The 13,120-nt window shown below is 34.3% G+C and overlaps 1 protein-coding gene across 6 annotated transcripts in view; it reads right to left on the bottom strand.

Annotated features, from left to right (window-relative positions):
- LOC125659827 (uncharacterized) overlaps positions 1-13,120 on the bottom strand; it is a 36,266-nt gene that overhangs the window by 17,512 nt on the left and 5,634 nt on the right. For 2 of the 6 annotated variants that reach the window (XM_056150463.1, XM_056150460.1), the window contains exons 2-8: positions 11,946-11,996; positions 10,903-10,944; positions 10,166-10,204; positions 9,429-9,467; positions 7,959-7,997; positions 7,221-7,259; positions 1,497-1,550 (exon numbers count right to left, since the gene is read on the bottom strand). In XM_056150463.1, coding sequence (XP_056006438.1) covers positions 1,497-1,550; positions 7,221-7,259; positions 7,959-7,997; positions 9,429-9,467; positions 10,166-10,204; positions 10,903-10,944; positions 11,946-11,988 — 295 coding nt within the window. In that variant the 5' untranslated portion in view covers positions 11,989-11,996. Of the gene's footprint in view, positions 1-1,496; positions 1,551-7,220; positions 7,260-7,958; positions 7,998-9,428; positions 9,468-10,165; positions 10,205-10,902; positions 10,945-11,945; positions 11,997-12,184; positions 12,301-12,527; positions 12,581-13,120 lie in introns of all 6 variants that reach the window. The other 4 variants (XM_056150461.1, XM_056150462.1, XM_056150464.1 and 1 more) reach the window with 4 other exon arrangements.

Raw genomic sequence — 13,120 nt, 5'->3', positions numbered from 1 at the left:
AAATTCATCAAAATAAAACACTATAATCAATATCAATAGCTAAAGATGTTTTGGATGTTTTTATGTCGAGTACTGTGACAAATATGAGAAATCAACGAAATTAAACATTAAGACAATTTAGAAATTTGCAACAAAACAGTTATTGAAAAAAAAACCTCTTACTGCGTAAGAAGCTTAACAATCAGGGAAAGCAATGTTTAGAACGTGTTTTTTTTTTTTTTTTTTTTTTTTTTTTACATATTTTATAAGTGTCATCACACACACACACACACACACACACACACACACACACACACACACACACACACACATATATATATATACCCCACACCCCCACACCAGGCATTGCTTTCTCTCTATAGATTTGTTTGAAGTTTAATAATGATGATATTCATGTACTGCAAACGAAAATCAATAATTATTACACTTTCTTTCCAACTCCTGTGATTTTAGAAGTTACGACGGCTGATTGAACGATTTGGCGGATGATAAAGTAAACTGAAAGTTCTTTTCAATAATGTTTCTCTACATACTATTGAAACTGTTGATGCCTGTTTGTTTTCTTTAGACTTACACCCTAAGAGGTGATCCCATTCATCTGGGGTGTTGAGATTGTCTGCATACATACTATTATTTTGTTTATTATATAAATCTTAGCAAATGACAGATTTTTTTCTGTGGATGAAAATAAAAATCTGTAACAGGCGATGATTGGTTCCCCTGGGCTCCTGATCCCACCTCTGATGTGTCCAGGGGTCCGTGTTTGCCCAACTATCTACTTTGTATTGCTAATGGGATTTGAGATTGATAAATGTTCGTTATATTCACCTTTCATCATGTTCAATGCATTGTCCATTTTGTAGAAATTGTGCCTCATTCAAAAAAGTGTTAAAGAAAAGTAAGAAATGATTTATCAACCATCTTCTACAGATCCACCCGGAAACGTTCAACTAAACTTCCAAATCGTTTCGTTTCTTTCCAGCAAACAGTTTACCGTCCTGTTGTGTAATGTTAAAGTATTACGTTCTGTTATACTTAGGTTCATTAAAAAATACTTGACAGGATTGATCAATGTTTTGGCAAAGAATAAATGTAGACTGACTCTTTTGTAATAATGCTCCCATGCACGATTTGACGGATGATAAAGTAAATTGAAAGTTCATAGCGATGTTGTTTACATACCATTACAACCTACCATTGGGTCAAATGCTGTCTGACGTTCCATACCGATTGTTAGGCCGTTCTTGGCACACTGATTTTGACTACAGATATTTCTGTTTACCTGATCAAGATATGGGACTTACGGCGGGTGTGACCGGTCGACAGGGGATGCTTACTCCTCCTGGGCACCTGATCCCACCTCTGATATATGCAGGGGTCCGTGTTTGCCCATCTCTCTATTTTGTATTGCTTATAGGAGTTATGAGATTGATCACCGTTCGTTATCTACTCCTTTTATTGTAAATGTTGATGCCTGTTTGATTTTCTAAACTTACTGAGTAAGCTTCCATCACTGCATGGATTCAACGTATCTTGAAATTCTAGAACACCTGTGTAAAAATACAGTATATATTATTATGTTAATTATTGCTTATTATGTAAATGCTAACACATTTTAGTTGAGGTAATATATACACATAATAATGATAATGATAATAAAGTATATATAGCGCAAACGAATAAACTTAAGAAGCTTTACAAGAGTATGAAGATTAAAACAACCCAATAAGACACAATTAAATGAACTTAAATGGCATAATATCTTATTGTCTCTGCAAATTTATCAAAATAAAACACTATAATTAATATCAATAGATAGAGATTATTTGGATGCTTTTATGTCGAGCACTATGACAAATATGAGAAATCAACGAAATTAAACATTAAGACAATTTAGAAGAACAAGGGACGTTATTGGCCAAAATTGGCCGCGCTTTAAAAACCGATCACATTTTGCAGGTAGAAAGGTGACAATTTTCTCGTTTCATTCATATATAACATGTACCATTTACTTGTTGCTGATATTAAGAAAATAACGTTACAATATTGCATTGTTAACTCTGACGCTATCTTCCGACGGTCGCTTTTTCGGAACGATGTCATCTACCTTATAGGATTTACTGTCCCCTGATTCTTCTAGAATATTTTTCTAAAAGTTACAATTTTAACTTTTTCTATAAAAATACTCATTGAGATCAAAGACAATTGAAAACTGGCATGCTATGGAAAATACATAATTCATTTACATGTAACTTTATCGTGGTCATAGACATTTTGCGGAAGAATCTTGTGTTAATTAGAGTTAGGAAAATAATGCGTGTATTTGTCAAAAATTGTTCAGTAGAACGCAATCATATTTTCGAAGGTGCTGTTCGATGTCCTCCTATTCAAATGAAATATGAAAAATAAAATGGCTTTTGAATTTTCTTTTTCCTGGTTTTGTTTTTTGGTCATAAATATTAACACTTTGATTAAAAACGTCGATTGAGTCGGATAAAATTACTTGTTATGCCATGTACACCAAGGACTATATAACAGGTCTGCTTACATGTGTATGTAATATACATGTTACAGTACATACGAATAAAATATGCTGTGGGTATTTACAAAATATATTGAATAAAGTGTGGTAAATGTACATATACTAAACGATACAAATTTATGTTGCATGAATGGGATATCATTTTCTTGGGTATAGTAAAACACGTCAAGTAATATGCATGTAACTTCAGATGGTATATTTCATATAGCAAATGCATTTAAAAACCTCACAAAAATGCGTCCAATGTATTTAAAAGCCTCACAAAAATGTGTCCGTGTTTATATCTTTACATTCCCCTAAATGGTCAACAAAGTAGTTCCAACTCTCTCTCTCTCCATATAGTGTTCATCTTTGATAAATGAAAATACATCAGTCAGTAGGTATGTCATTGCATGCACCGACATTCAGTCCAAATCTAGAACGGACTCTGAGAAGTTGTTTGAGTACATGTATAGACAATGTGGTAATGTAACTGCTTTTCCCTGGCACTTATTTTCATATGCGAATAAGGATATATTGAGTGAACCCCCCCCCATATTCTTGATAGTAGTATTGAATGAGAAAAAATAGTCTTAAAATTATTAATTGAACCCATGTAGCGAAGGATAACCCTCCACTCCCCGACGATTTAAGAATTCGAAGATCAGGCAGAAAGGTTTTTTTTAATTTGCTAATTAACTACCAACTTATCCTTCGACCCGCCCCCGATAAATGATGCTACGTGTCTGTTTCCAAGAGACAGTATATGTAACTACAACAGACCTTTTATAAAAATGAATTTAATAAATATCATGCATGTATTTTCTTTTTTTCAATGTGCGGGCCAGGCCTATCCAGTACACCTTGACATGAGAGAGAGAGAGAGAGAGAGAGAGAGAGAGAGAGAGAGAGAGAGAGAGAGGTGTCTACATCACATTACGGTTATACTCCAGTATTCCTAATCATGGAGGGGGCGTACGTCAATACTAATATAAACTTTTAGTAACAATCATCACAACACACATATTATATATTTTATAAGATTGATAAAAGTTGAAGTGTCATTAGGCTGGTCAAGTTGTTCCCATAGCAAGGGAATGGTCAACATCACCCCCCACCCTCAAAGTGGAGGGGCAACCCTTCCTCGATACTACGGTGTCTGAATATTTATATCTATACATGTATATATACACATGTTCATCCTGCCCAATTACCTTTGTTATATATGTGTACCTGTAAATGTGCATCTATTACATATACATGTATATATGAACCCGTGGGGATCCGGGTTTGAGTAAGTCCTCAGTACTCCTTGCTTGTCGTAAGACGCGACTAAATGGGGCGGTCTTCGGATGAGACCGCAAAAACTGAGGTCCCGTGTCACAGCAGGTGTGGCACGATAAAGATCCCTCCCTTCTCAATGGTCATCAGCGCCGAGCATAGGCCTAAATTGTGTAGCCCTTCACCGGCAGTGGTGAGGTCTCCATGAGTGAAATATTCTCAAGAGGGGCGTAAAACAATATTCAATCAATCAATCATATGCGATATAGAAAAAAATCTGCCACCACAATGGTCGAAGTTTCAAATCGATCACAGGTTTTCGACGTTTTAAAGAAACCACATCTCGCTGGAAGATATAAATAATGATTTGCTGTTATTTTATTTTTAATTTAAACCGTTTTAAGAACTTTTGGAATCAATATCTAATTACTAATGTAGTAATATTTAATTTCAACATGCATCATATATACATACATGCATGTACGTAAAAAATGATGTAAGAAAACTGCTTTAAAAAAAGACCCGCATTATATTTGATATATTTGTATAAAAGATAGTTTAAAATTTAGCGAAAAAAGTAACAGACATCCCAACTATTTAGCTCTTGAGATATAACGTATTAGTACCCATTTTTGCCGAAAATGAACGAATTTTGGTCCGATTTTTGTAAAAAGAAAATAAATTCGAGTTATTAAAGGTCTATGTGTGTCTTTGATTTTATTATTTTTTTAATGCAATTTATTCTTAAATAATCTTATTTTGAAAAGACATTCCCGTGACCTTTAAAAACGAAAGTAGAATAATTTCCATTCATCATGCGGTGGATTTTTTGATCCGCCTCCGTGACTCGAAAGGCAGACATCATCTGCATTTATTGGGTGCAGATTTTTATGGCAAACTAGGTAACGCATTAATTGTTTGACTGGACATACATGTATTTATTAAATCGCAAAGAAAGTAAAAGTTTATGAGGTTAAATGATGGAACAGTTTGCTTCAGTTCTATAACATGCAAAATATTGACTTTGTGTAACGAAAACGGCCGATTTCCGCATTCATTCTTTTTTAAAATTAATATTGTTTACAGCCAACAACCGACACCATATCGATAATGAAAGAAGAATATTAATGGATAATTAAACATGCAAAATATAAATCTGGTTGTTGCATGCAAAAGGTTTTTTTCAGTTCTATAACATGCAAAATATTGACTTTGTGTATCGAAAACAGCCGATTTCGCATTCATTCTTTTTTAAAATTCATATTGTTTGCAGCCAACAACCGACACCATATTGATAATGAAAGAAGAATATTAATGGATAATTAAACATGCAAAATATAAATCTGGTTGTTGCATGCAAAAGTATTAGTTTTTGCTAAAGTTTATTCATAATTTATTTCAAATCAACAGATTCCACTAAACAGCTCATCTTTAGCGTATATTCATGACGTCATAATAAAATATTACGTCATTTTCATGAAAGTGGGATTAGAAGAACATCCTAGTTATGTAAATAAAAAGAATAATTAAGCATAGTATGAAAGTTGAAAAAATGAAAAAAAAATAACGTCCCTTGTCCTTTGCATCAAAACAGTTATTGAAAAAAACCTCTTACTGTGTAAGAAGCTTAACAATCAGGGAAAGCAATGTTTAGAACGTGTTTTTTTATTTTTTATTTTTTTTATACATATTTTATAGGTGTCATCAGACGTTGATGAATCTAACTCTTATGGAATAATAGAAATATCGAAATGATTATGCATATCACAGATATAAAAGTGTAACAAAACTAATCAATTCTAGATTGATCACTGAAATATATATATATATATATATATATATATATATATATATATAAACACACCCACACCAAGCTTTGCTTTCTCTCTATAGATTTGTTTGAAGTTTAATAATCATGATATTCATGTACTGCAAACGAAAATCAATAACTATTACACTTTCTTTCCAACTCCTGTGATTTTAGAAGTTACGACGGCTAATTGAACGATTTGGCGGATGATAAAGTAAACTGAAAGTTCTTTTCAATAATGTTTCTCTACATACTATTGAAACTGTTGATGCCTGTTTGTTTTCTTTAGACTTACACCCTAAGAGGTGATCCCATTCATCTGGGGTGTTGAGATTGTCTGCATACATACTATTATTTTGTTTATTATATAAATCTTAACAAATGACAGATTTTTTTCTGTGGATGAAAATAAAAATCTGTAACAGGGGACTCTTGTTCCCCCTGTGCACTTGATCCCACCTCTGGTTGATCCAGGGGTTCGTGTTTGCGCAATAATGAATGTGATGAAACCTAGAGTTATCTTTCTTTGCCCTTGTTATTTGCATTTTGATAGTTCAGAGTTCCCTCTCCTTTGCGGATCTTTTCATTTTTATTTAAGTCTTGCTTACAGCGTCCGGTGCCCCATCGCATGCTACAAACGCCAGTACACTTTCTCATGTTCCATCCCTGTCCCCTTAAATTGCAAGTATTCTTATGTATTTACATATATTAGAAATTCTATCTATGTGGCATTTAAGTTATGCCATGTTTATAAGCTAAATTTCAGACACTCAAGCATTTACAATCTTGGTTGTACAGTGTTGTAAGTTGCCATGCTTTCTCGTGTTATCTATTTAATTATAAATCAAAACATGGTTTACTCTATTTTGTATAACTTTACTATTTAGTTAACTCATTAATTTTAATACATAACTTTATAGTCAAACTGTAGATTCTACATAATTCTATTTTTGGCTTATTATCCTATATAGACCCGACACGTCAGTATATATATATATATATATATATATATATATATATATATATATATATATGTATATGTTATTTTCTTTCATGTCATATCTGTGTGTTATCTGTACTCGTTTTAGCAATTTACCACACACACACACACACACACACACACACACACACACACACACACACACACACACACCTGTGATCAGGTGCCTAAAAAGGAGCAAGCATCTCCTGTCGACCGGTCACACCCGCCGTGAGCCCTATATCTTGATCAGCTAAAGGGAGTTATCCGTAGGAAGGGGAAAGGTAAATTAGATTGAGAGTTGATGTCTGTTTGATATGTCCATACTTACGTACACTAAACATTCGAAAGTGAAATAATCATCTTTGTATGAATATAATACATTTAATTAACTGGAGTATTGCTTTCTCTCTATAGATTACTATGAAGTTTACCAATCAACATAGTCATTTTTTGAAAACGAAAAACAATAACTATTACACTTTCTTTCCAACTCCTGTGATGTTAGAAGTTACAACGGCTGATCGAAAGATTTGGCGGATGATAAAGTAAACGTAAAGTTCTTTTCGATAATGTTTCTCTACATACTATTGAAACGGTTGATGCCTGTTTGTTTTTTATATACTTACATTTTTGTTGTCTTGGTACATCTGGAGTGTTGAGATGATCTGCGTAGATATATAGTAAATACTATTATTTTGTTTATTATATAAATCTTAACAATTGACATATTTTTTCTGTGGATGAAAATAAAAATCGAAATACTGTAACAGGGGATGCTTACTCCACCAAGGCACCTGATCCGCATTCATTATGAAAGGTGGAGATAACGAACAGTGATCAATCTCATAACTCCTTTACCAATACGAAATAAAGAGTTGAGCAAACACGAATCCATGGATATACCAGAGGTGGGATCAAGTGCCTAGGAGGAATAAGCATCCGTTATCGACCGGTCACACCCGTCGTGAGCCCTATATCTTGATCAGGTAAACGGAATTTTCCGTAGGAAGGGGAAAGATAAATTAGATTGAGAGTGGATGTCTGTTTGATATGTCCATACTTACGTACACTAAACACTCGAAAGTGAAATAATCATCTTTGTATGAATATAATACATTTAATTATCTGGAGTATTGCTTTCTCTCTATAGATTTGTATGAAGTTTAACAATCAACATATTCATGTTCTGCAAAGGAAAAACAATAACTATTACACTTTCTTTCCAACTCCTGTGATGTTAGAAGTTACAACGGCTGATCGAAAGATTTGGCGGATGATAAAGTAAACGTAAAGTTCTTTTCGATAATGTTTCTCTACATACTATTGATACGGTTGATGCCTGTTTGTTGTTTTTATATACTTACATCTTTGTTGTCTTGGTACATCTAGAGTGTGGAGATGATCTGCGTAGATATATAGTAAATACTATTATTTTGTTTATTATATAAATCTTAACAATTGACATATTTTTTCTGTGGATGAAAATAAAAATCGAAATACTGTAACAGGGGATGCTTACTCCACCAAGGCACCTGGTCCGCATTCATTATGAAAGGTGGAGATAACGAACAGTGATCAATCTCATAACTCCTTTACCAATACGAAATAAAGAGTTGAGCAAACACGAATCCATGGATATACCAGAGGTGGGATCAAGTGCCTAGGAGGAATAAGCATCCCCTGTCGACCGGTCACACCCGTCGTGAGTCATATCTTGATCAGCTAAACGGAGTTATCCGTAGGAAGGGGAAAGATAAAGTAGATTGAGAGTTGATGTCTGTTTGATATGTCCATACTTACTTACACTAAACACTCGAAAGTGAAATAATCATCTTTGTATGAATATAATACATTTAATTAACTGGAGTATTGCTTTCTCTCTATAGATCACTATGAAGTTTACCAATCAACATAGTCATGTTTTGAAAACGAAAAACAATAACTATTACACTTTCTTTCCAACTCCTGTGATGTTTAAGTTACAACGGCTGATCGAAAGATTTGGTGGATGATAAAGTAAACGTAAAGTTCTTTTCGATAATGTTTCTCTACATACTGTTGAAACGGTTGATGCCTGTTTGTTTTTTATATACTTACATCTTTGTTCTCTTGGTACATCTAGAATATTGAGATCATCTGCGTAGATATATAGTAAATACTATTATTTTGTTTATTATATAAATCTTAACAATTGACAGATTTTTTCTGTGGATGAAAATAAAAATCGAAATACTGTAACAGGGGATACTTACTCCACCAAGGCACCTGATCCGCATTCATTATGAAAGGTGGAGATAACGAACAGTGATCAATCTCATAACTCCTTTACCAATACGAAATAAAGAGTTGAGCAAACACGAATCCATGGATATACCAGAGGTGGGATCAAGTGCCTAGGAGGAATAAGCATCCCCTGTCGACCGGTCACACTCGTCGTGAGCCCTATATCTTGATCAGGTAAACGGAATTTTCCGTAGGAAGGGGAAAGATAAATTAGATTGAGAGTGGATGTCTGTTTGATATGTCCATACTTACGTACACTAAACACTCGAAAGTGAAATAATCATCTTTGTATGAATATAATACATTTAATTATCTGGAGTATTGCTTTCTCTCTATAGATTTGTATGAAGTTTAACAATCAACATATTCATGTTCTGCAAACGAAAAACAATAACTATTACACTTTCTTTCTAACTCCTGTGATGTTAGAAGTTACAACGGCTGATCGAAAGATTTGGCGGATGATAAAGTAAACGTAAAGTTCTTTTCGATATTGTTTCTCTACATACTATTGAAACGGTTGATGCCTGTTTGTTTTTTTATATACTTACATTTTTGTTCTCTTGGTACATCTGGAGTGTTGAGATGATCTGCGTAGATATATAGTAAATACTATTATTTTGTTTATTATATAAATCTTAACAATTGACAGATTTTTTCTGTGGATGAAAATAAAAATCGAAATACTATAACAGGGGATGCTTACTCCACCAAGGCACCTGATCCGCATTCATTATGAAAGGTGGAGATAACGAACAGTGATCAATCTCATAACTCCTTTACCAATACGAAATAAAGAGTTGAGCAAACACGAATCCATGGATATACCAGAGGTGGGATCAAGTGCCTAGGAGGAATAAGCATCCCCTGTCGACCGGTCACACTCGTCGTGAGCCCTATATCTTGATCAGGTAAACGGAATTTTCCGTAGGAAGGGGAAAGATGAATTAGATTGAGAGTGGATGTCTGTTTGATATGTCCATACTTACGTACACTAAACACTCGAAAGTGAAATAATCATCTTTGTATGAATATAATACATTTAATTATCTGGAGTATTGCTTTCTCTCTATAGATTTGTATGAAGTTTAACAATCAACATATTCATGTTCTGCAAACGAAAAACAATAACTGTTACACTTTCTTTCTAACTCCTGTGATGTTAGAAGTTACAACGGCTGATCGAAAGATTTGGCGGATGATAAAGTAAACGTAAAGTTCTTTTCGATATTGTTTCTCTACATACTATTGAAACGGTTGATGCCTGTTTGTTTTTTTATGTACTTACATCTTTGTTCTCTTGGTACATCTGGAGTGTTGAGATGATCTGCGTAGATATATAGTAAATACTATTATTTTGTTTATTATATAAATCTTAACAATTGACAGATTTTTTCTGTGGATGAAAATAAAAATCGAAATACTGTAACAGGGGATGCTTACTCCACCAAGGCACTTGGTCCGCATTCATTATGAAAGGTGGAGATAACGAACAGTGATCAATCTCATAACTCCTTTACCAATACGAAATAAAGAGTTGAGCAAACACGAATCCATGGATATACCAGAGGTGGGATCAAGTGCCTAGGAGGAATAAGCATCCCCTGTCGACCGGTCACACCCGTCGTGAGCCCTATATCTTGATCAGGTAAACGGAATTTTCCGTAGGAAGGGGAAAGATAAATTAGATTGAGAGTGGATGTCTGTTTGATATGTCCATACTTACGTACACTAAACACTCGAAAGTGAAATAATCATCTTTGTATGAATATAATACATTTAATTATCTGGAGTATTGCTTTCTCTCTATAGATTTGTATGAAGTTTAACAATCAACATATTCATGTTCTGCAAACGAAAATCAATAACTATTACACTTTCTTTCCAACTCCTGTGATTTTAGAAGTTACAACGGATGATCGAACGATTTGGCGGATGATAAAGTAAACTGAAAGTTCTTTCGATACTGTTTCTCTACATACTATATTGAAACGGTTGATGCCTGTTTGTTTTGTATAGACTTACATCTTGAGGGTTGGCTATGTACATCTGGAATGTTGAGATCATCTGCGTAGAAATATAGTAAATACTATTATTTTGTTTATCATATAAATCTTAACAATTGACAGCTTTTTTTCTGTGAATGAAAATAAAAATCGAAATACTGTAACAGGGGATGCTTACTCCATCTGTTCATCTGATCCGCATTCATTATGAAAGGTGAAGATAACGAACAGTGATCAATCTCATAACTCTTTTAGCAATACAAAATAGAGAGTTGGGCAAACACGAATCCCTGGATATACCAGAGGTGGGATCAAGTGCCTAGGAGGAATAAGCATCCTTTATCGACCGGTCACACCCGTCGTGAGCCCTATATCTTGACCAGGTAAACGGAATTAGATTGCTCACTATCTGTAAACTTCGCCTTTTCATCCATAATTATGGAATTCAGTGCATCTGCTAGTATTGAAAAATTGAAATATGGACTAACTTTGGCTTCTTCAAATAACGCATTCAAAAGTCTCAAGGGAGGAGAGTAAAGTGGTGGTGCGAATACGATGTGGACATAACTGTGTTTTGACGGAAGGTAAAATTAGATCAAGTTTGACATCTTTTATATGAACGATGCAAATACTTGCATTTACGTTTTTCTATATTTGGAAAACGTCCCATCAAATTCACATTTCCTAATGGGCTAGTGAAACTTTCTACATTGTATATGTTGTCGTTGCATCCTTTGATTAAAGTTGGGATGTTGGTATGATGGTATTATTGCAATATGTAATTAGCTATATGATAAATGTCATTAAAATAAATGGCACATGTAACAGATGTAAGGGTGCCAAAAGTTTGAATTTTGATCAACGAAATATGAGTATTGTTGGTAATCTCTATAGATTCGTTGTTTGACATTTGTCACTGAAATAGTTATCAAAATTCCGGTCTAAAATATTCAAGTGATATATAAAGATCCTTTGAAGGAAAATCAATAAAAGAGTCTGATCAACAAGTAGTAAATCAAATGTTTAGAAAGCAAATATTTAGGTACGATAAATTTCTTTTACCTGTGTCATCGGAAATGACAGTCTTTGTAGAAATACAACCCATTTCTTAATCTGAAATGTACAATTGGATTCAAAAGTAATTACTTTACCTGTTGAATATAACTTAACAGTGATCAATCTAAAACATTACACAAAAATACAAGTTTCAGAGTAGGGCGAACACGGAACCTTGGGCATACCAAATGTTGGATGAGGAGCCTAGGAGGAGTAAGCATACCCTGTTGATAGGCCAAACCCACCTTGAGTTATCTATCTTGCTCAGGTAAACAGACTAATCGTAGATTTGCCTGATACCATCTCTGAGGCTTCGCCTCGGTCAACAATGGTTGTTCGCTGGGTTAGCTAGACTACTGACCTGGGTGGAAAGAAAAACTTCAGGCAATGTTCTTTGTATTTAATGATGTACTTAAATCTAATTAATTTGACATTCGTGTTTGAGATTCCCCGATCCGAAGCAGTATTCAGTGTCACACACAAATTCAACTTATCCATTTATGTACTTCTTTTCCCTTGATGAATTTAGTACTTTATATAGGTATGTGGTGAGCGAAAAATTATTTTGGTCAGTCAATTATAACTCACTGTACTTCGATGCGTGCAAGTCAGTCGAGTGAGGGTAGTCATTCATAGAACACCTATAATTGAAAACTACATTTGAAAATAATTTTATATTTCTCTGTTCAGAAACTAGCAACAATTACAAAACTTCACCAGTTACATATGGGGTGTTTTTAGGTAAGTTTTATTATGTATTGCATATGTTAATACGTTGCGTTGAAACGTCCAGTGTATTTTGTTTCTTATAAAAACAGCATGGTGATGAGGTAAGTATCTTTGTATTTAAATGCTAGTATATATTGTGAAATATGTTCGATATACATTTAAACTGACGGTACAATAGTGTGTGCATGTACGAGGGCTGTTCCATATGAAAGGCAACGATAAAGAACAGTGATCAATCTCATAACTACTATAAGCAACACAAAATAGATAGTTGGGCAAACACGGACCCCGGGACACACCAGAGGTGGGATCAGGTGCCTAGGAGGAGTACGCATTCCATGTCGACCGGTCACACCCGCCGTGATCCCTATATCCTGATCGGATAAACGCAGTTATCCTTAGTCAAAATCAGTGTGCCAAGAACGGCCTAACAATCGGTATGAAACACGTCG

The sequence above is a fragment of the Ostrea edulis genome, chromosome 9 (genome assembly GCF_947568905.1).
Source record: "Ostrea edulis chromosome 9, xbOstEdul1.1, whole genome shotgun sequence".
In the NCBI taxonomy this organism is placed as follows: domain Eukaryota; kingdom Metazoa; phylum Mollusca; class Bivalvia; order Ostreida; family Ostreidae; genus Ostrea; species Ostrea edulis.
The sequence above is the reverse complement of the archived record's forward strand: the minus strand, read 5'-3'. Positions and strand labels throughout refer to the sequence as shown.